At 38.1% G+C, this 25,061-nt stretch overlaps 1 protein-coding gene across 7 annotated transcripts in view; it reads left to right on the top strand.

Moving 5' to 3' along the window:
• Positions 1-25,061, top strand: part of GRIP1 (glutamate receptor interacting protein 1) — a 733,183-nt gene that overhangs the window by 524,256 nt on the left and 183,866 nt on the right. For all 7 annotated transcript variants that reach the window (XM_077111339.1, XM_077111343.1, XM_077111338.1 and 4 more), the window contains exon 2: positions 5,475-5,555. In XM_077111339.1, the coding sequence (XP_076967454.1) occupies positions 5,475-5,555 (81 nt within the window). The remainder of the gene's footprint in view (positions 1-5,474; positions 5,556-25,061) is intronic.

Genomic DNA, 25,061 nt, shown 5'->3' with positions numbered 1-25,061 from the left:
CCTGAGTCCCTGCTCATATTTTTCCATTCTTTTCCCTATATTTTCTTTTACTTGTCGGATTTCAGATGTCCCGTCCTCCAGTTCACTAATCCTATCTTCTGCCTCTTGACATCTAACATTGTAGGTTTCCATTGTTTTTCCATCTCTTCTAGTGTACTTTTCATTCCCATAAGTTCTGTGATTTGTTTTTTCAGACTTTCAATTTCTTCTTTTTGTTCATCCCTTGCCTTCTTCATATCCTCCCTCAACTCATTGATTTGATTTTTGATGAGGTTTTCCATGTCTGTTTGAACATTCTGAATTAATTGTTTCAATTCCTGTATCCCTTTTGAATTGTTGGTTTGCTCCTTTAACTGGGCCATATCTTCAATTTTCCTAGTATGATTCATTATTTTTTGCTGGTGTCTAGGCATTTAATTACCTTAATTAGTTTATTCTAGAGATTATTTTCACTTTTTTTGTAGGATTTTCTTACTGGATGACTTTGTTGTCTATGTGTTCTTTGAAATTCACTTCAGCTTATTCTAGTCCTCTAGCTTAGGTTTTGTTTAACAGATCAGAATTTTTCAGTTCTTGTTTTTTTTGTTTCTTGCCCTGCCTGTATGGTGCCTTTTCCCCCCTTAGGAGGGTCTACTTAAGTATTATAAACCCCAGCCAGATTTTCCTAGACCAAACTGGCCTCCTCGCAGGAGGAAAGAGTCACCTGTGTCAGTTTTCCCTGAGGGTGAGGCCCAGCAGATTGAAAGGCTTTCCTATGAAGCCTCTGGACTCTGTGTTTTTCCTATCCTACCAGATATGTAATGCTTTTCTGCCTGTGGTCCCCACCAGCATAAGATGATGTGGTACCTTTAACTTCAGCAGGTCTCCCTGCTGGGGGTGTGGTGGAGACAGAGAAGAGGGTGTAGGCTCGCTTTAATTGCTTCACTTTTCCAGACCCTGGGGTCTGAATTCCTTGATGGAGGGATTCCACCTGAGCTGGGCCCCACCCCTGTCCTGAGGAAGTCACAGCCTCCAGATAGATTCTCAAAACAAGCTTAATTCTTCCCATGCCTGGGGCAGTTGGAGCCTGAGAAGCCTTGCGCCTGTATCCAAAGAGTAGTCGTGCCATAGAAACACAGCCACAAAAAAGAAAAGAAAAAAAAATCCTTTTCAGAGCAGGGCCCCCATTCTTTGGGTTTGCCAATCAAGAGCTTAAGTTGGTATGTTGCTCTGTGTATCTCCAGGTCCTATGTGTCCCCTCCTTTCCTTCAGGGCCCAGACCTTTTGTGCTGTCCAATCCAAAAAACTTCTGGTTTGTTTTTTTTTTTTTTCTTTTTCCATCACCCTGCCCCCTCTGTACCAGGGCAAAAACCAGCAAGCTCAGCTTTTACTTGATGTTCAGCTGAGCTGGGGTTCTATTTTTAGTAGTCAGAATTTGTGAATTAATTCCAATTGGGGGTTGGTTGTGCTCAGCCCCTGCTGCTAGTGAAGTCCCTTTCCTTTCCTCTGGGAAGCAGTCTGTGGGGGAGGGGCACTGGCCACCGTGACATGGGGAACTCATGGTTCTGGGGGGGCTTACAGCCGGTCCAGCTTGTCCAGACTGGGGTATGCTGTGTGTCCAGTCACTGACATGGCCCCAACAGTTGTTCTGTGCTGTTCCTGGCTATTTACTAGCTGCTCTGGAGAATGAACTAAATCCCACTCCTCACTAAGCCACCATCTTGGCTCCGCCTCTGCTTAATAGCTCTTGGGCAATGACTTTAGAAGGAATTGGCTCTAAAATATATATGAAAATATAAAAGAAAATCAAAGGAGAAAAGGAGTGGAGCTCATAACAAATGTTTGACTTTCTTCAGGTTGTTTCTCACAATAAATGCTCTATTTCAAAAGCTGAATATAATTTATTCATTCATCAACAAATATTTAATGAATGCCTACTATGTGCCAGGTACTGTTCTAGATATATTATCTACTGTTTGACTCCTTTCCTTGTTATTTGACCTATTTTTTTATTCATTTATGTAACTGATAGAATTTGAAAGTCTAATTAGTGTATTCCTGATGAAACAAGGGAAAAGTATTAACATAGATATTATAATTCAGTGAACCTTTTGAGGCTCCTACCAGGAAATAGTATGTTTCTCTTTAAATATTATATCCAAAAAACTGAACTGAAAAGTATAAATTGGTTTTATAGTACAGTTTAAATTTACTACACTTTAAACAAAACAAATATGTAGTGTGGGTGTGGGGATGAAATTTACATACGCTCAAAAGAATTGACTGTTACTACTTTTTACATAGGCTTCTCTACCTTCTTCTAAGGTAAGAAGTTAACTTATACCATGCAAGGTTAGGCTGGGATAGAGTGTCTGATCACTTACCTGTGTGAAACAGAGATATGTGTACCTGATGACTTATCAAATAGCAGTGTCCATCCAAGAGAACATAGATAAAAGAGGAAAGAGCATGGGAATAAAAATAAATTAAAATTCTAGACTCAGTTTAGATGTGTGTCCTATAAGCTTCCTCTCTGAGCCTTAGTCCCAACTATAAAATGAAAGAGTAGTTTAGATCATCCCTTATATAAGATCAGGAAAGGCTAGTGATATATCTGCAAATCTGTTAAAGTGCCCTTAAGAGACACAAGAACATGATAGAAACCTCTATATTTCTCCATGACTTTATGCTCAAGGATTAAAAATATATCCAAGACATTCTTGTTATCCTATGATAGTTCCATCAACCATTGACTTATTCAGTGTCTCCTCTCCATTCCTACTCTCGACCAGAGTTTGAATCAAGAATTGACTTTTAGTAACTCACATGAAGAGAGCCAATATCCATTCTGTGATGGGGAGCTTTTTATAAAAGGTCCATGGTACCTTGTAGATATTTAAACTGAAGAGATATTCTTTGGACGTTTCTTTAAAAATCAAGTAATAGACTGTGCTATGCTGCTCTGTTACACTATTCTTAACTCTCAAAATAAATGTTGCCCAGATTCTGCCTCAATTCCATTAGGAATCATTACTTTCTTACTGGTTGACTTTGGCAAGCTATTCTTGGATAATATTGAGCTTATTTCAGTCTGGTCCTTTACCCAACACAACTTCTGACTTTGGGGAATTGTTTACCTTGGCTTGTGCTCAGTAAGGATTCTTTTGATACTGAGAGTGAGGGTGGGGAATAGAGATAGAGAGGCTGGCCAGGTGGCCATCTATAATTCAGTTACAGCCTTTTAAGGATGTGCATACCAGACTGTTTCAACTCTAAATCAAGGAAATTGTTTTTAAATATAAATGAGAAAACCGTTTTACCGGGGTTGACTACTTCTGTAATGCAAACTAAGTAAATTTTTGGAAAAATGGCTCCTTAAAATGGAGCATCAAGTACAAATAACCCCAGAGTCTCCTGGGCAAATGTCTTACTGTGCTTTAAGAAAATCCAACACTGGTTTTAGCCCAAGACTTCAATTGACTGGAATCTTGACAAGTTGAAAACTGACTAAAGCCTTTGGGCTTCCAAAATGTGGTCCCTAAACATGGTTGTTACGATCTATGTCTCTTTGCGCAATGCTCTGTACTCAAAAATATACAGTTCAAAAGATAAATGAAAATGTATTTAAAATTCAGTTTTATATGAATCACAGATTTTATCATATAGTAAGTTTGTTTAAAGAGATGCTGTGTTAAGCATGTTGCCTGGCTGTTAAGTTACCATTATGAGAAAAGCACTTAAATACTCAGGTGGGAATGCTGGGACAGGGACTTTTTCTGGTATGAAGTTTACATTTTGCATGGTTGATGATTTTATTCAAAATTGTGTTTGTAAAGGGAAGATTCAAATGCGTAAGATACTGCTTGGTAAGCAAAATTGATGTTGTTGGTTTTATTGATATCTGAAAATTGAGTAGTTTATCTTTAAGATTGGAAAAATATAAAGAATTGTGTGACAAATAGAATATAAACATAAAACCGCATGACATCCATTTTTTAAGTTAATTGCAGCTTACAGCACTGTTTATCTTTCCTTTTTGCCATTGCTTATAAAGACCTTGTTAGTGGGCCACGGTGGCTCAACAGGCAAGAATGCTCGCCTGCCATGCCAGAGGACCCGGGTTCATTTCCCAGTGCCTGCCCATTTAAAAAAAAAAAAAAAAAAAAAAAAAAAAACTTGTTAGCTTTATGAAGAAATCGTGAATCATTTCAACTAGAAGTACATCCCAGAGAGGACTCTAGTTCCTCAATTTTGAAGTGCAAGTCACTTAGTTGGGAAAATTAATGTCTTCAGATTATAAAGCCTTGTTGCTGAATTAAACCCTCATTTTATTTCATAGTTTGTCGTGCACAATACGGTTCCTTTTAATCCTTTAATGATTTCCTATTAAAACAAAGAAACAAACCTTATAGAGTGGCCTGAAGCAATATTTGGATCATCTACCTTGAGTGGGTAAACTAGATAATTATTTTATATTATGTTTACTCAAGCCTTATACATCCCATTCTTGAAAATGTTAAGACTGTTACTTAGACATCTCTTTTACTTTATACAATTGCCCTCATCTAAACTAGGAGGAATTCTTCCTATCTATTTTAACCCTTATATTTGCCATCCTGAATCATCATTGCTGTGTTCCAAGCCAAATCAAATCCTTTCTTAGATTTTTTTTAAATTAATCACCTTACACAGAATTTGATCCATTTCCTCTGTGATCTTGACCCCTAGGGTTCTGGTCGTTCAACTTCTTGACTAACTCTCATGGGTAGACTTGAGCTTTAGTCCTTCTGTCTTTTCAGTTGCTCTTTTTATGATTCCACAAATTATTTTCATCTCTTTCTAAAAGAGGCCAAATCGGCTCATTCCAATGTATGTCTTGTTACACCAAACCATCCTTCTCAGTTCTCAGTCTATCTTTTCTAGTCTTATCTCTACCTCTGTACATACCTATCCCTCTGCTGTGCACAGGATGCTGGGTCATATGCCCAGGAGGAACCCACTAACTCTGTGTGTCTTTGTTCCCCTGTGATACTAACACTCTGTCATCTTATCTGAAAGATCACATTTCTTTTCACTTCCTTTGTTCTTGTACTTGATTATTCTGAGTGTGCACTGAGCCATTTTATTCCTTCTTTGTCTTCCTGTTACCCATGTTCTCTGATACTTATTTATCAATGAATGTCGGTGACAGGCAATTAATTTTTAAACTGTGTTTGCCTACTTCTTATATTTATATTTTTCACATGCATTATTGCTTTGGTCCTGGCAATCCTAAGAGGTGGATGCAGACATATATCCCTCTTTTTTGGAACCCAAGTTCAAAACATTTTAAATGACTTGTTCCACAGCTAACCCAGGGTTAGATCCCAGTCCTCTGCCTCTTCTTACTGTACCATATCACCTCTCTCCAGCAAAAAGATCACAGTCCATTAAAAATCTTCATTGCACTAGCAACTTGATGGAAATTAACCAAACCCTTCATTGTACCTTTGCAGATGAGAGTCCCTACACTAAATCCGCCAGCCAGACAAAGCCGCCTGATGGATCATTGGCTGTGAGGAGACAGAGCATCCCAGGTTAGACCAGATGGTTGGGTTTTTCAGCTGTTTTATTTTTGAACCTTGTTATTTGGTGATCCTAAGTCATTCCAACTTGGTGATAAAAATCATGTCATTTCATAGAGCATAGTGTACATTCCACACAACTTGCTCAAACAAACAATATTCATGAAAGCTGGACTTCGAAAAAGCTTGCCAACTTAGGAGAATTCATCTTGTGTACAAATCCTTTGTAAATTGAGTTGAATTTTTATCAACTCTCACTCATTCACTTACTCTCACCTCTGGTTCCAGGGGATGACTTTCACAGCAGCCTCTGTTTCCTTCCTGAGAAATGCCCTGCAGAACAAAGGGGTTTGAAATTGCTATAGCAGATCATGTGTGCGCTGAATAAAACATCACTTTTTTCTCCTCATCTCTTTCAACCTGAATTTACTTCCACTGGACAACTCTTACACAATTCTGGGTCTTTGTTTCCTTGGGAAGCTTAGGATTGTTGTAACACCAAAGATTGATATTATGTTTTTTCTAACAAAATATTTTGAAGAAATATCATAAAATGTCTATACCCCCAACACTTCACTATTTAGCAGTTTTGAACTTGAGAATGACACAAAAGCATGATGTTTCTGAGTTTAAGGAGGGAAGAAAAATTTAAAAACCTATTCACACTTTATAGTAGATAACTCATAGAAAAACTTCTATGGAGGTAATGGTACTTAAAAAGGATTAAAAGCATTAATAAATCAAAACATTTATCAAAAATAACATTTTCTATACTTTATAGTAGCAAATTGCATACAGCTTAAATCTTAGCTACATGATTTTAGAGTATAGTAGTCAGCAATTCAGGAGAAACAAAGTAGTGTTTCCAACATCAGAATGTTTTGGCATTTCAACTTGGTGATAAACTCTCCAAGTTGTTTTGGCAAACCTGTTTGTGAAAAGAGGAATTTTCCATTTGAATGAATAGCAAGATGAGTCCAGATTCTACACAGCCCCGTTAGTGATTACTGTTTATTTCTACAGAAAGTATGTGGTTATTTTTACTCACATTCTGAAAGCTTAGATTCATTATGAAAGTAGAGGGCGTACAAAGGGAACATTATGAATGTTGTACATCCTTGTTTTGGTGCTTTGAAGATTCGAATAATTTAAATTCTATAATTAGTGGCATCACCCAGTGGTGTGTTTTCTTGTCTTCATTCTATAAAACATCATTCTTATGACTGGTCATGTTTAGAAAAAATAGCTGACTATTGCAGTCAGCTGTGAGCTATGTTCTCTGCTTTCTCCTTGACAGCAGTAAGGAAGTACCCAAAGTTTGAAATTCAAGAATGCCAGTTATCCAGCACTTGCTTCTTGAGTTCTTGACATTAGCTGGCACTCAGTATTCCTCTGCTAGGAAAAGGAAAGAAATTTCCCACTGTCCTTCCTACTTTATGCAATACTAAACTCAAGCACCAACTGTTGTCCATGTTTTCCTTTCATGGGTTCTCTAGTATTAAATACTAAACTATAAAACATATTTGGGAGCCAGGCTCTTTCTCAAGGTCATCAAATAATTTTTAAATTACATGTTAGGTACACAGAATTGGGTTCATCATAATTGTGGTTCATGGCACACAAGTGCTTCTACATTAGAGAATTCTTCCTTTCGTTCTTCTTTTTCATAGGATTAAGATTCATGGACTCATGAATCTTTTTTGTGGGCTTCATGGATTGTCGTGGATTTTTACCATGGGCAGACCTCTTTTTTTTTATCACTTATAGTCAGAAGCCAGAGGTATTTGGAACACTCAAAATGTGCTCAGTTATTTCTAACAGTCCAAGAAAAAAGACTACCAATAAGAAGGCTAAGAAAGCAAGTGGTTAGTAGCCGGTTCTTACTTACTGATACCTTAAGGAGAAAATTAAAGAACTTCTTGGAAAATGCTTCCTGATTGACTTCTATCTCATGGAGTTATGAACCTTTACCTTATTATCTTACTTCAAAGTATCTATTAACTCATGTTATATCAAAAGAAGGGATAACTCATCTATGGCCAAGAAATCACTTAAATCAAAGAGAAATCCTGAAGTCTTCACGGTCACCCACCCTACCTATCTTTGCCCCTATTAAGTCCATGAAAGAGAGAAATGCACAGAGGAAAAAGCCAGGTAAGTGGGTACTTGTTATTATTCGGGGGAGCTTCCACTGAACATTCCCATAGTGGTCTTTTGATAGGTTACATTGGATCACATGGAGCTGTAAGAGCCAGATGTAAGCTTAGAGCTTTTGTCCCTTTCTCCTGTGCTTATGCTCCAGCTGCCCTTCTTCGTAACAAGGAAAGATGAGTCCAGAGAAAAGTACACTAAGGGAAAGAAGACATAAAGGAGAGCTAGACTTATCTATTTGTCTCTGGATCTCAGTACAGAGGCACCTCACAATGCATATGAAGCTCCAGTATTGTTTTACTGCCCCAGCTACTGGAGAGTAAGCAAACCCAAGGGAGCCGAGACTCTAAAGGAGCCAAAGCCTTATTTTAAATGATCCAGCGATGGTGGTTGGTTTTAACCATCCATATTGGTACATTTCTCTAGTGGAAGTGTGAGAGTCTATTGGAGGGAGGATGGAGAGTAGTGGAAGGAATCTTCAGCTTCCCCATCCAAGTTATCTGAAAGTTTAGACTGTTCTTAGAAATTAGTCTACATGGTGCCTACTGAAGGAAATATTTATACATATATATAGACATTTCCTAATAATAGGATATTTTAAAACATGGACTCCACTGTTTCTGTGACACAATAAAGAATAACTTTTGATAATCCTGCCCTAATGAGGAAACTTTGAATGTTGATATATATAATTTATTTGTCATTCATAACGAAACTAACTACCTCTGTCTAAACTCACAATTTCTACAGGAATTATTTTATAATCATAACTCAAATATATGCTTTTCATTAAATGCCAGTTCTCACTGTAAATCTTTTCATTCCCTTCCTTTTCTCTTCCCAGAAAGGGGAATGGAGTAAACATCTCTTAGGAGCAAGATGCATTTGCTTTTGATAAAGGGGGGATGCATTATTCATGATATTTTGAAACTTGTCATTTTAATTATGTCTCTCATAGCCTAGAATGTAAAAATAAAAAGACTTTTTAGTCTTTCATAAGGTTTTATAAAAATTTTAATAATGATTATAGAAAAAAATTGACATGAATGTCCCTAGTACACAGAAGTTTCCATTTAGGATAGAGGCTTCGCATTCTATATTAAGGAGGTATGTTGTCAATCTAATTTCTGCCCAAGTATTTTTATTTTCCAAAATAATATGAATTCCAAATACAAAGGTGTCATGAATTGACATATTCTACCTAACTTATCCATCTATTAAATAGGAACTATTGAGCTGATTCCTCCTTATTTGACAGAATACTGGTGAATTGAAGTTTGACCACTTAGTGAGTTTATCCACCTTATTAGAGGAAATTTGTGCACACTCTGGTTTTGGCAGATTTTGCAAAAATTATGGGTGTTCCTATGGAGATGAGGCATTTAATTTTGTTCTGTTGAATACTAGTGAAAAAACAGGATGTAACATAAGACCTCAAATCTAGGAGATAGAATATTACTTATTTGACTTGCCTCCTCTTTCCAGGGAGACTCTTTCTTTGCTTTTGCTCATCTTGACAAAGAATTCTGGGCAATTCACAAATGCAGGAAGATGGCAAGTACTCATATCTATTGCATTTCCAAACTTTGATTCTCCCCAGGTGAATTTTCTTAAGTCTGTAGCCAGAATAAGATACAAAATTTGCGTGGTTTGTTCCCCACACCGCCTCTGAGATTACAGGAAACATCACTTATCAATTTGGTCATAATGGGATGACGTTGATAACAATCCTCCCTGCTTCTCACATTTAGGTATTTGGGAAGCAGTTAAAATTGGGGGTAGGGGTAAAACTATAAAACTGAGAGTCTGAAGTTTCCAGTCGACTAAAATGTATATAGTGAAACTGTTTAGAATACATCCAAGAAGAGTCAATACCAATAATAAAAAATCAAAGTCTGGAAAACTATATAGCCCCCTTGGTACCACGGAGAAACTGGCAACCTTGAATTAAAGAGAAAAGGACAGAAATTTTGAAAGTCCTGCCGTCTCTGTTCAACATTTTCTTGCCTTTGTTATGCACACAATTTGGTGCTTCATCAGTCTAAATTTTCATTATTACAGCAGATATATAGTGAAGCATTTATATTAGGATTTTATAGCTCTAATACCGTTCCTGTGTACAAAGAGCATTTACTCTGATTTGGGGGACCTGGTTCAGCCTCCTCTGTTTAATTCTACCACTGAGCCCTTCCAGAAAATGGGTCAGTCTCATGGGATAGAAACCAAAGTCAGATGAATCAAGCAAATAGAAAAATATCATTAAAATAATGGCCCTGCAGATACTACCCAAAAAACATTAAATCAGACTCTGCAGTTAGTGAGGACATGTCCAAGCCAGGAAAATACCAAGTGGTAAGCACCTTTGCTGCTCAGTCAGGTTGTCCCTGCATCCTGCCAAGCACCCAGTGGACCGAGACAAGGACAATGGGGACTAAGGACCCAGGTGTCCTTACCTGAGCCCCTCAGCATCCTCACTAAGAAAGAATCCCAAATAATGATGTTTACAAGTATTGAAAATACTGAATATTTAATGAGTTGGCTAAACTACATCACTTCTTCAGAAAGAACTTCCAAAGGTCACAAGGTCCTTTGTCTGGACTATTTGTAGCACTGCAGATATGTCTGAAATTCTCCCCCAACCCTGGTTGGTTTTGTTTTCCATACTACTTATCACTATCTGCGGTCGACTTATAAATGTGATTAAAAAAAAAAAATTCTGAATCCCATGCTAAAATGTAAACTACACGAGGGTAGGTAATTTGTATATCCTTTTCATGCTGTGTCCCTACTGCATACTCTAGTCATAGTACATATTCAGTCAATACCTGTGGAATGAATGAACAGGCAAAGGTGGGCACGGAGGTTTTGTTTTCTCTGTGTAGTCTGTTACTTTATGAGGAATTTATTTAACTACAAAACTTACAACCTAGCTGTGTTTACTACATATTTCCTGACTCATGGTAAGCTGAGCAGCAGATATTCACACTGACCTTGAGGCTGCACCAAATATAACATTTATAGGGAAAATGTCTCCTGTCCATGACTAATGAATAAAATACAGGTCAGGTAGCATCTAGAGAATTTTAAAGGCCAGAGGTCTTACTCCAGCCTCATACATTTCTGTTTGAGCAGAAAATCTTTGGCTGTCTTATAATACCTAAACAGACATTTTGAGCACAATTTAATAAAATTGACAAAATTAAAATGATTTATTCAAGTGTTATGCTATAGAAACAGGCTAAAAAATGTGCAAACATAACTGGAGTCTATAAACAGAGCAATGCAAAGCAGAACTTAATACTTCTTATGGCAGGTACATGTTAAGGATTCCCTTGGGGAACTGATCCCGTCTGTGATGTGGCTGGGTATATATACTGAGTGCCCCACAAATAGCACTGGGCAAAATGAGCAGCATGATTTGTGCATTCAGGGCTGCAGCTTTCATTAGCGATTCAGAGAAATTACAGTCTATTATGTTTGAAGTTCTCTCACGCTTTTGGTAAACATGGGGGAAATATAATAAAGTGGTACATATGCAGCAAGTTATTTTTATATAATAATTCTTCCTGCATGCAATTTGAGAAAAAATGATTTGCAAAGAATTAGTATAGTCGTTCGATATTTCCCAAGCCCCTATGTTGTAGGAGCAATGGCACATACAATAATCAGATGGGAGTGACTGCAGCTAACACAGTGTCCCAGCATCTGAGAAACTTTTTCACAAAGTGTGCTGGTGTGGTGCTGTTATGTACTCCAGAAAAAGCCATTCTTTTACTCCATTTCTGTGGATACAGAACTATTGCAGGTGGAGTCTTTTGATTAGGTTATTTCAATTGAGATGTGACCCACCCCATTCAAGGTGGATCTAAATCCTTTTACTGAAGTCCTTTGAAAGAGGTGAATTTAAGAGAAGCTCACAGAGAAAAGCCCTGGAGAAGCTAAGAAAGAATTCATAGGACACAGAGAGGAAGCACTGGAACCAGAAGCTGAAAGCAGTGAAACCCAGGAGCAAAGGACAAGCAGATGCCAGCCATGTGCCCTCCCAGGTGACAGAGGTGTCCCAAATGCCAGCAGCCTTCCTTCAGAGAAGATATCATCCTATTGATGCCTTAATTTGGACATTTTCACAACCTTGGAACTATAAATTTGTAAGTTAATGAATTCCCATTGTAAAAGCCAACCCATTTCTGGTATATTGCATTCCACAGCTTTAGCAAACCAAAGCACTAGGAGAGGCCCACAAGAGCTCTAAGGAGAGAAACTTTTCCCTCTGCTGCTTTTGCACTAAAGAAACATTCTTCCTCTCTCTGGTTTAAAAAGAATTTAATCCAGGGTTTTAAAATTAAGTAACTTTAGAGATTTAGGCTGGGTGCAAGTTGTATTACTTTATTGGAGTTGGGGAAGGTGAAAAAACATCTTACAGAGTTTACTGTGCAATAGTACAGTTGGGCCCAACAATACTCCTCTCTTATCCACTGGCCTTAAATGACTTTGAAGAGCTTCCCAAGTTCACATGGCATCTTCGTGATTTTTGTTGTATCTCTGGGTCCCATCTGTGCTGTAATTTTTACTATTTTAAGTATATTTTCTATATATTTGATTTACATTTGGACTTAGTGTTATCCTAATCTTTAATATCTATGAGCTGATGTGCTAATTCTACTTTTTCTAATATAAATTAAAAGAATTTCTAAACTCTGGAAAAATGTTTATGTGCCCCCCTTGAATCATCCTGCATACATCAGTGTTTATATGCATTGGATTTTGGGAAACGTTGGCTTGGAATGAAACTCTTGGGAGAAATGACTTTGAAAACGTAAATTCTATGCACTTTGTAGCTACACTGATAAGTAGTTGTGTTTTTTGTTTTTGGTGCAAAAACAGGTTCTTGAATGGAAGTGGAATGTATCTGGGGCTTCTGCTAAAAAAAATGAAAAACAACACTAAAACAGAAATGGGAGGCTAAATAATATTAATTTAAGGTCTAGGAAATAATGAGAGAAAAATGATCATAAGAGTAACCCAATCCAAAAAGTGAAAAGATATAGATAATTGTAGAAATACTAATTATCACAATTGCATTCTATGTTCCAAGCACTGGCCTAATAATTTTTATAAGTGTCTTTTTTCCTCCTCACAATACCTCCCCCAGAAGAAAGTTTGGTTAGTTTAACTCTTAGAGATGTGCAGCCTTAAGTACTGAGAGCTAAAGTAGCTTTCCCAAATCAAAGAGCTAGAAAATAGTGAAGTTTAGGAAAACCCTTGACAGATTTTCTTGCCCAGAGTCCTGAGGAGTGAGTGAAGGGAGAAGATAATGGAGATGATCCCTAATGAGAATGAGATATAAAAGCTTGTATTTCTTGAGGCCCACTGAGCCTCTGCTCAGAAGTATCTCCAAAGTGTGAAGTGACTCCGAGCCTCTGAGGTTGGTGACCTCTGTCTCTGTCCAGGTCACAGAATCCATCTCAGCCACCCTGACTAGCATTCTTGATTAGAGGTAGGTTAATGAGATGGCTGTGGTCATTGCTAGGATTAGGAAGCACAGAGGGGGCTGACTAACAGCTCCTTTTGGCCGCTCCAATTTATTCTATACATTGATGATTTTCAGGACTTTCAGTTTAATGAAAAATAAAATAAAATTGGCCAAGCAGGCTTTTAAATAGTTGTTCTTAAGCTGGTACCCCCATAAGTGTATGTTTTTTGCTTCCCTTGTTAAAACTTGGCGTAATGCAAACTTTAAGATAACACTGAATAAATGAAATGAGTAAGGTGATCTTGGGAGGGCTTTTTTTTTTCCAATGGGAGAGGATACAGCATGTTTGTATGCTGATATGGTTGATCTAGTAAAGCAGGAGAAATTGATGCAGGAGGGAGGGGATGAGAGCAACTACTTGAAAAGGCTAGAGGGAGGCTATCTAACATGCAGTGGGAAGAGCTTAGCAGGAAAGAAGGCAGAGTAGGAGGGCACAGAGGCAGGAGGGTGGAAGATCTGGTGCTGAGAAGATATGTTAATTTTCATCTGATTGCTCTATTTTCTCAGTGAAATAAGAGATGAGAGAAAAGAGGAGAAGGGAATGCTAAAGGCTTGTAGAGAGAGGAGGCAAATGGGAGAGTGGATTTCCTAGAGCAATGTCAGAGGATTACTCTGCAGTGCTATTTCCCTAGCTAAATGTAACCCACTTCTCTCTTACAAACCCTATCTCTTCATGTCAGACAAAGATACAATGAACTTACCTTTGTAACGCCAGTGTTCTTCCCCATATATCATATTCCATTTCCCGTGGGAGCTCTTCTAAAACTTCTCACTTTCCTTTTAGGAACACCCAGAATAATATGTCTTTGTTGAATCTTTTGGCAGTTTAGCTCATCCAGTTTCAAGTTGCTCTGCAATTGTTTCATGAGCTCTAGATTTATTGCCCTAATTTAGGTTATAGTCCCTTAAATTCAAGAAAATGTTTCTTTTTTAAAAAAATTACTCAAAAAGTGTTGCCTTGCAGCATTCATAGCTGGTGTGCAGTCCATGTTTGGTGAATTAAAGCCTCTCCTTTCCTCACTTACCTTAGGATCACATCAATATTATATACCAACCCTTAGAAAATGAGATGGAATGATGATGGAGTAGAATTTGTAGCACGCTTATCGCTCTTTCTCTAATAACATCGAAACAGAACTCTCCAGGCCCCTCCACACACACACCTCTTTCAATATAGGAAATGCCACATCTAACTTCTGTTTCAGTACTTTAAATGATAGAAAATTTGCATCTTACAAGGTAACCCCCACTTCTTTTATATATCTGCCCATTTAGAAGTATTCCTTATGCTGGTGAGATGAAATTTTACTTGATGCCTCTATCCATTGGCTCTAATTCTTCTGAACTTCCCCCAAATAAGTCTTTCGGATATTTAATACAACTCTCATCACTTACCTGAGTTTTGTTTTTTTAACCAGGTAGAACATTTCCCTTGCTTCAACCCTGCCTTATATGAAATGTTTTCCACCCCTGGTAGTCTTTCTCCAGTTGGTCAGTCAGTGCACTTTAATATGTGGCAGCCAAACTGAAGACTTCTTCCCGATGTGGTCTGAAAACAGAGTATGAGAAAACCATTACCACCCCTGATCTGGATGTTCTACTCAATAAGTGAAGTAAACATTATGTATTTTTTTAATGAAGTCATGTTTTCTTATGTTTAACTTACATTTAACTAAAACTTATAGGTCTGTTCTCATGTACTGCTCTGAAGAGCTAGATTTCCCTTTATCAGTACTGGTGCTCCATAAAATGCCAGGCACATTTTACCCTTTGTTCAGTTGTCTGCATAATTATTCCTACTATATTTAGCTAGTAAGATTTATGAAGAGGAGAAGAAGAAGGGAACTAAATCTACTGGACATCTACTATGTATCAGAAATCATCTATTTTTTCAAAAGTGAGATTTATCCCAATTTTGTGGAGAAAAATAATGCTCACAGAAGCTTAAGTAACTTGATCAGGTTTACCACCACAGAGCTTGTATTTGAGTTTAAGATTTCTTTCACTCAAAGCTCCTGATCTTTCAGTTGTGTATACCAGTTCCCAAATGGTACATCCTATCTTTCCAACCTGATATAAATAGTCTTGATTCCTATCAGGAATTAAATCATGACCTCACAAAAGACATGTTCAGATCTTATCTGTATTCTGTAGGTGTGAACCCATTTGTAAAACAGAACATTTTGAAGACATTAGTTAAATTGTCACCAAATTAAATAAGGGTGGGTCATAATCCATATGAGTGAAGACCTTATAAAGAGAGGAAATTATGACACAGAAGTCAAAGGAAATCACAGGAAGAAGCCAGCAGTCAGTGGCAACCAGAAAAGCCAACGTAAGGAGAGAGAGAGAGAGATTACCCCATAATGGGAGGCAGAGGTGCAAGCCAAGGATTGCAGCAAGCTAGCACCAGAATGCTAGAGATTTTGAGAAGAAGACATAGTTTGGCTGAAGCCCTGATTTTGAACTTCTTACCTCCCAAACCAAGAGCTCCGAAATTCTTGTTAAGCCAACCTAACCTGTGTGTGACATTTTGTCATAGCAGACCTCGCAGACTAAGATAATTCCTGGTCATCACATATATTTACTACCCTTACTAGCAGGAAATTAGCCACACATTTGACAAGCATCTAGTAGAGTGGTAAGAACTCTGAACACAAAAGTGTCAAGGAAAGAGCGTCAGTGCACCCTACCAGAAACCTTGCCCCCTCTCCCATTCACAGTGATCTGCAGTTTTCAGGCATTATTCTCAGTGAGCCTGAGAGCCATAAACCTCTAGCTCACAGTTCTCCATCGCGTCCACAGGCTATCATGAGAGATCTTTCCAAAAGCCCCCTGAAATACTAAAACACTGTCACAATATATTGTTTTTATCTGTGATGTTGTTTTGCCATGCTTTACTCTCTCTTCAGTAGTATAATAATCCTTTCTAAAATTTTGCCAAGACATGACATCAGTCTTAAAAGTCTAGGATTCCCCTAGTCCTTCACAGTAGAAATAGAAATTCCCATTCATTTCTATTCTTTTGATGTATCTCTCATGTTTATCCTTATGGTTCACAATCACATGTACACATTTCTTTAATTCTCTAAGAGGTAATTTGCCTGACTCTAGATATTTGAATATATTCTAAATAGTCTAGGGTATTCTCTTAATATCCCTTCACCTACTTTGGCATCATTTTCCTTTAATTTCAATCTTAAATTCATCATTTCTAGTTGAAGATTGAAGCCACTAGAGATGCATCGCTGGAATTGAGTAGCTCAGTATTTTACCATGTTAAAAGATCATTTTTTACCATCTTTTATAAGCAGTGGCTTCTTCCCCATATTCTTCTTGTTCTGAGCTAGAAACACTGGAAAAATTTTCCTAATTGTCCTTAAAAACTGCTATTAGCTACAGTTCTTACATGAAAAGCATACCAAGGAACTGTTCTTTCTAGAAGTCCAGATAAAGGGAGTGGTAATTATGGTAGCAAGGACTCCTCTTCTGCTCTCTAGACACAAAGAGCCAAGGGAAAAAAAACCATTAAAGTTAAAACAGAAATGGTGACTATTTAAAATACTGATTATATAAAGTGCTATAAGGATGCAGGAAAACCATAAGGATAAACATGAGAGATACATCAAAAGGCTAAAAATGAATGAGAATGTCTGTTTCTACTGTGAAGGATTATGGGATGCAGAAAAATTACTAGGAATATTAATTTTTTAGAAGACACTTTTTTTTCAAAGACATAGCAATCAAAATGTGAAAATTTTTAAGTTTTTTCCAACATCTTTGGGAAAAGAGTCTATGGTAATCTTCACACTTTTGCACAAAGAGATAACCATTCTCTCCCACTTTTAAGATAGGGTGATTTTTTTTAAATCATTATTTTTTAACCTGAGAAAGAAATGCTCTCAAAAAATTTAACTAGGCTCCCAAATATTCACTGTCACCATCACTTGGTGCCCCTGAGATGGAGCATCATTTGGCTTTTGGGGAAGGGGGTTCTGGGTATGCAAAGGGACCTTTCCCAACCCTTTTGGAAGTGACCTTTCCCAACTCACTTTTGACGAGTAAGTACTGAGTGCCTTCAGTCAGTCATGAGAGAGCAAATGGTTTGAGCTTGGTCAGTAACAGAATGGCCAGAGCAAGACTATGAAAAAGGGCAGGACTTGGAACAGAATGTGTCTTTTAAGCTGGCAAATTAGAGTATACAATGATGCTCATTGAAGAATTGCTTATTTTAATGAAACACTTGAAACAGCGTACAATATCTGTCAATACAAGAGTGGTCAAATAAATTAGGACACAACCATTCTAAGAAAGATTACACAATTGTTAAAAGGTGTGTTGTGAGGCAAGCGTTCTTGCCTGCCATGCCAAGACCCGGGTTCGATTCCCGGTGCCTACCCATGCCAAAAAAAAAAAAAAAAAAAAAGTATATAGTGAACCTATACAAGCATGAAAGGACAGCCACAAGACAATTTGAAAAAAAGAAACAAAGCAATTTGTAATTATATTGTTTGAGTCAATTTAAGTTAAATGTTAGTGTCTGTAAAGGAAATGCAAGGTTGGACACAAACTTAACAGTGGTTTCCTCTGAAATGGGATAAGAAGTTGAGGGACAGTCCCTCTGAGGAGAGGGACTCTCAGGTCAAATGAAATTCTATTTCATTTGAGTTTCATACCAGAATGCATGTGTAATTTGCTTGGATAATTTGTAATAAAAAAAAATACCAGAAGTAGTATTGGTGGAATGGAAACTGCCTGGAAAAACCATATTTTGGTGTACACAGCAGACCCAGACCCATAGATAGGAAAGAAGAGGTATTTCCATCAGCTGATACCACACAGAGCCAGCAAGTATCAGGAAGAGCATCTGCAAAAGAGAACAGTAAAGATTTTTCATCCTACCACTCATGTAAATAGGGGAAAAGAAGATTTGAACAAAAATGATCAGTGGTTTCAAATATTCCAAGTCATAGGGAAAAGAGAGCCATTTGAACTCCATCATCTTGGAGGCAGAACTAGACCCCATATCAGAGGTCGCCACTTGGCATTGTCCCACTGGCTGAGGGCAGCCCACAGATGAATGGGGGGGGGTGGTCAGTGAATGCTGTGAGGCAGTGCCTGTTGTTCTTCAGCCTCTCACCACTACTGATTGCATTACCCACCACCTTCTTCGTTCATTTATGTGGTCTTGACTAGCACCTACATTTGAATTTTTTTTTTTTTTTTTTTTTTTTTAAAGGAAAGACAGAGAGAAGGAAGGAAGGATAGAAGGAAGGAAGGAAGGAAGAAAGGGAAACATCTTTAAACACTTTCTTGTTTTATTGTATTTTTGTTTCTCCGTTTTTGTTACATGGGCTGGGGCCGGGAATCGAACCGAGGTCCTCCGGCATAGCAGGCAAGCACTTTGCCCGCTGAGCCACCGCGGCCCACCCTACATTTGAATTTTTGATCCATGCTAAGAGAGTAAGTTATAGGAAATCAGATTTAGAAGCAACCTAAGATAGAACTTTGTAATAAGTACAAAAAGCCAGCAAACTTACTGGTTAGGAACACAGGCTCTGGAACTATCCTGCTTTGTTTTAATTCCAACCCTGCCACCTGCCACTGTGTGAATTTAGGCTGGTGTCTTAAGCTTCATACTTTAGTTTTCCCATTGTATGAATTGAGAGAATGAGGATTGAATATCTTTATAAGATATATAAAGCATCTATATTAGTCTTCTATTTTTCTGTAACAATATTGCCACAAACTTAGCAGATTTATATAGAACACACATTATCTCACAGTTTCTGTGGGTCAAAAGTCTAGGCACAGCTTATGTGGTTTTCTGTTTAGTTTCTCAAAAATCTGTAGTGACGGTGTAAGCTGGGGCTGCAGTCTCATCTAAGGATTGACTGGGGAAGGATCTGCTTCCAAGTTCACTCAATTTGTTGACAAAATTCAGTCCCTTGCAGCTGTTGGACCAAGGCTTTTAGTTTCTTGCTGAATGTTGGCCAAAGGCCACCTTCAGCCCCAACAAGGCCACATGCTTCCTCAGAGCCAGCAAGGGAAGGAACGACTCCAGCAAAAGAGCCCCTATGGTCTGTCATGCATAATTACATACACGTAATCACTTACATCCCAGCACCTATGCCACAGTCTGCTAGTTAGAAACGAGTCACAGGTGGGTATCCCTACTCGTGGTGAGGGAACTATGCACAGGCATTGAACATCAGAAGGCAGGGAGCATGGACGGTCACCCCAAAGTCTGTCCAGCACAGAATCTTAAGTCGGGCTCGCACATCTACAGTGCTTAGCAAATGTCAGTTATTATTAACTGAAGCCATCCCGAGAAACTTAGGTAGCTTTCTGAAAGGACTAGTTTCGCCCAGTGGGGATATTCAAGCAGGGACTGGTGGTAACTATAGGCGCGTAGTAAAGAGAAGCAAGCAGAGGTAGGTCTTAAACTGGGTGACTTAAGATTGTCTTTGATTTCATCCATTTGCCAGCCAAAGTAAATGAACAGTCTTCCCCCTTTCTCACAGTCTCCTCAGGTATCTTTCTGCTTTTCTTTTTGAAAGCTGCTTTTTTTTTTTTTTTTTTTTTTTACCTGTTTTCACCTATGTAAAAATGATGACTAGAGTATTCTGTATGGTTTTCTTTGAGAATTCTGAGAGTGACTCTAGTCCCGGTTAAAACGGCACATGTGGGGGTTGGAAATGGCTTGGCTGTTCCATGTGTGGGAGGGTAGATGGGAGATGACTGAAGCACTCTACAGCCCTGCTGGTAACTAAATATTAGCAATACAATAACCATAAAACATCCCTGTTATTCCTTTAATTTAGGCAATTTCCCACTAGAGTATTGAGGTGTTAATTGCTTCTGTACTTCTTTAGTTGACAGATATGTCCTTTATCACCTGGGTAAGAGAAGCAATTATTGTCGTGCTCTGGTGGGCTTGGTGAGATATTCTTTAATGGATTTTAAAGGCATTGGTAGGCATTGTGCTTTTAAAGGGAAACAGCCCTGTGTTCCATCTGTGCTCAGTAACAGGACTGGCTATTGTACTCAGACCACATGATGAATGTTAATGAAAAATATGCCATGGGGAAAAAAGACATTAGTAATATTTTTTTCAGGGAATATGTATCCAGATCTCAGATATGGGAAAAATATATTCCTATGTATGCATATATCACTGAATTGAGCAAAGATTTAACAACCAAAATAAAGAGTAAGTCTTTTTTTAGATCTTGAGCAAGGCATTTTTCTCGTGAATTTCAACACAAAGTTGTTATCCTCTGGAACTAATGTGGCCCTCCAAATGAAAGTTTAGCAGCTTACTAATGCAATACAAATCAGTAAGTAATATTTTACCCATTTTGTGAAAGTCATTTTCACAATTCACTTGAACTATAATTTATTTTAATGTTTCATATTTATATTCAAGAAGTGAAAGAAAATGCTTCCATACTTTTTATTAGAATTTGGAACTTTTTTTGATGAGTCACATTGGCAACCTGTCAGACAAGCCACATTAATCAAAATGATGTAGTAGAAAGAAGATTAAATTTAGAGTTAGAACACCTTGTTTTAAGTTCTAACAAAATTATTTCCCCAACTTGTGTGTCCTTAGACAAGTCGTCCAGCCTTGCAAACTTCATATTTTTCATGTGTAAGATCTGAGTTTCTGTGAGACTCAGATGGGATAATGTTTGTGACTCTCAGATGGGATAATGTTTGTGACTCTACGTGCCAACATGTTTAAATGCTATATGTAAAGCAGTATTATCAAAGGCAAATCTAGATTATGTGGTGTCAGAATCATACACAATCTGGGGGAGGGAGCTCTTTAAGAAAAAGAATACTAAAATATCTGTGCTGGTTTGAAAGGAAGTATGCCCCCTAGAAAAGCCATGTTTTAATCAAAATATCATTTTGTAAAGGTAGAATAATCTCTATTCAATACTGTATGCTTGAAATTGTTATCAGATCATCTCCCTGGATGATGTGATTTAGTCAAGAGTGGTTATTAAGCTGGATTAGGGGATGACATGTCTCCACCCGTTTGGGTGGGTCTTGATTGGTTTACTGGAGTCCTATAAAAGAGGAAATATTTTGAAAAAATGAGAGATTTAGAGAAAGCAGAGAATGCTGGAGCACCACGAAGCAGAGTCCATCAGCCAGCACTTTGGAGATGAAGAAGGGAAATGCCTCCCGGGGAGCTTCATGAAACAGGAAGCCAGGAGAGAAAGCTAGCAGATGACGCCCTGTTCACCACGTGCCCTTCCAGCAAGAGAGAAGCCCTGACTGCATTCACCATGTGCCTTCTCACTCTAGAGAGAAACCCTGAACTTCATCGACCTTCTTGAACCAAGGTATCTTTCCCTGGATGCCTTTGATTGGACATTTCTATAGACTTGTTTTAATTGGGACATTTTCTCAGCCTTAGAACTGTAAACTACCAACTTATTAAATTTCCCCTTTTAAAAGCCATTCCATTTCTGGTATATTGCATTCCAGCAGCTAGCAAACTAAAACAATATCTTTTTCAAATTTTACCGAAATGTATAACCATATGAACACATTGCTAAGACCCTTCCCAGGCAGTGGAAGAAGCTTGCACCAGTGAAGGGCTCAGAAGTTGAACAGTCATTAGCTTAACCTATGTGATAACTAAGTGCCATCTGAAGAGTTTTTTCACACTTGGCTTTTTTTTTTTAACCAGTAGAAACCTCTTTTGAAGCAATTTCTCAAGGAAGAACAAGAGAGAAAACAGATAGAAGCAGCTGAAGGCAGGACAAGGGACTTAGAGCTTCACCTAACTGGCCCCCTCCTTGCATAGATGCCTTAAGAACTCCAGTTGAAATAGAATTTGGAGGAACACATTGCATCGAATTAACTTTAAGACCCACTTTTTTCCCCATATTTTAACAACCATGAAACCAGGATACATCTTACCATTGTTCTCAAGCCTGTGATAGTTTGATGTCATCATTATTGCCTGGACTTGCTATTACTTGGTTTTAATTCCTAGTGTATGATTGCATGAATGTAAGGCCCTACAGTTTGAGGCAGTAAACCATCAAGGACCGTGTCAGGAAGGAATGTGCATTTTTGCCTGTAAACATTCATTTGACGTTTTGCAGTAAGATTGAGGAAGCACAAGCACCTCAATCAATGAGTCAAATGACTCTCAATAGCTTAAAAGAAAATTCAAGAGACAATCACGGGACATTTTTTTGAAATGCTGCATCACCAGGGCTCTTGATAGCCTAGAGGACAATTCGGGCTTCAGTGACTATGGTTCGAAGGGTAAAAGTAAAGACATCATAGGAATTCCTTCACCAGTTGACTTCACTTATATTTTCCTTTTTATATATTCACTTTGGATTATTTAAGAAGAATAAAATTTTAAACCTTGGGTGAGCCACGGTGGCTCAGCAGGCAGGGTTTTTGCCTGCCATGCCAGAGATCCAGGTTTGATTCCCGGTGCCTGCCCATGTAAATTAAAAAAAGAAAAAAAAGATTTAAAATCTTAGTGACAAGAAGGCATTATGTTGTAATTTAATTCACAGTATATTCTCTTTTATGGTAAATGAAATAACAGGGTACCTTACAAGTGATGGGATCTTGAAATCAATGAAATACAGTCATTTTAAAATAGTTCAGTCCTCTCATTTCAGAGATTAATGCTCAAAGAGGGTTTAGTGACTTGCCCAAAACGATATGACTTGGTTTGTTACAGGGCCTAATGTACCAGTTGCAAATATTTTTCAAGTAGTCGTCTCTAGTTAACCCCAGACTAGAATCCTTCCTCTTTGTTTCATTAATCAATTGTAATAATTTGTTTGGTTTTTAATAGCTTAAAATCTGCATTTCTTACTAAACTATAAAATCCTTGAGGGCAGAAACTAACTTTATGTCTCATTCATTGTTAACTAGCACATGAACAACAAATATTCAATAAATGGAGGGACAGATGAATGGGGGAATGGAAAGGTGGGTGGGTTCACGGGTGCATGGTTGGATGGATGAAGGAATCAGGGGAAGATAGGGCTAAAGCATTTTCATACACAGAGTGAGGCCGGCATTCCCTGAATGCTTATATTCAGGGAATGAGGTGTTACATATGGAACTGGACTGCTGATACAAGGGAACTGAACTAAAGAGGAAAGATTATAGACTTGTTTGTTCCAAACCTTTGCTGTTTGCCCTAATGGGCAGCCAAAGAAAAGATCTTAATCAGAAGAGGGACCAGGAGAGAAGGCTGCCCTCCTGATTAGGGTGTAGAAGGCCAAAGGTAGGACATGAAAGCTGTCCTTGGCACAGCGTTCTCTGGTTCTGAATTCAGTGGGATCTCAGTAGGTATCTAATAAATATTATGTTCAGACTCACTGCTGCAGGCTGTCTGGCTTCTCTATGGAGAGTCCGCAGGGATCCTTGATGCTTTGCCCCTTTTGGTTATCTGCAGTGACCGCACAATTAGTTTTCCATCTGTTCCTTTATTTGAAATGGTTCAAGTCTCATTTTAAAAAAAAGGAAAGTCAAATAAATGCCCTGATATACTGATATACAGGCATCTATAACAAAGTAAGAGGGGCTGATTTACACTTACCATGATGGCTTGGAGTCTGCTTAAGACTGGCCTTATTTTTCAGCCCTTTGCTTAATAGTGTTCTTAGTGTAAATTATTCAACAATTACTTTATGATGGGTGTGATAGCCTTCAGTTATATGGAGAGGCAATTTCATATTCTTAAAAGAGATACAAAATTCTGCTTAACAAAAAGATCCTAATTTTCAAGTCTCGGTTTCTAAATCTACAAAATGGAAATGTTTTCTTCTTCACAGGATTGCCCTGAGAGTTAAATTATATATGGATGTGAAAACATTTTGATAAGTGTAAACTGCTTGAAAATGATAGTCTTTAAAAATATCAGGGATTTCTTCATCCTGATCTCTGTATTCTGTCAGGTTGTTTAGCTTGTGCTGATTTCATGGGTGCTTAAGGTATCTGTGGAAGGAGGAGGCCAAGCAAGTTTTGCTCTAAGTCCCACTTTGCCCTTACTATTTAAAAAATCTGATTTCTTCTTGAAGTACGTCCTCCCTCCATTTCCCTTTCAGGCACAATGGGACCCCAAGCACTGTCCTTTCAGATATCTTTAAAGAAGCAACATCCCTGATTGGTATTTCTGGCACTAGCTAAGCTCCCTCACCCACTGATGAGGAGCTCTCACCAGCTGCTAGTAGAACAGGGTCTTCCCTCACTTCTGTGGTGGTCTGTTCTTCTCACCCATCCAAGAGCAAGCATAGCTCCCATCCCCTGTTGTTCAGCTGAGGTCCCAGAACAGATCATCTGATCATTCCAATCTTATCACAGGAGCTCTGGTTTTTCATATCTAAATAGTTATTCAACATAAGACACTGGCTAAAAGTATATCCAAAAAGACACAAAAAGTTTTCCTCCCAACAATAATTCATTAATTTGCTAAACAACTTAAAGCATCTCCACTCTCTACCTATAAAATGGAACTGATAGCAATACTGCAAACAAATTTCCTACTGTTATCTAAAGAATTTAAACCTCTAAATATACATCCATAGCCCATGGGGAATTTTCCCAAGCCTGTAGGTTGAGCTGTTGGTCCCCTTTAGGCTCCCAGGTCATGCTACGCACTAAGCAATTTATTGCAGTTATTAGTATTGACATTTGTCTCTTAGACTTTTAGAATGTGAGCTCCAGAAAGACAGAGACTGTGATTATTGGTGTTTGAAATGCCGGCCCTTTACACAGAGTCTGGCAGTTATAGGTGCTCAAAAAATATATTTGGAACACAACAGTGCACAAGTAAA

The sequence above is a fragment of the Tamandua tetradactyla genome, chromosome 7 (assembly GCF_023851605.1).
Source record: "Tamandua tetradactyla isolate mTamTet1 chromosome 7, mTamTet1.pri, whole genome shotgun sequence".
Classification (NCBI taxonomy): domain Eukaryota; kingdom Metazoa; phylum Chordata; class Mammalia; order Pilosa; family Myrmecophagidae; genus Tamandua; species Tamandua tetradactyla.
This window is presented reverse-complemented; position numbering and strand designations above follow the sequence as displayed.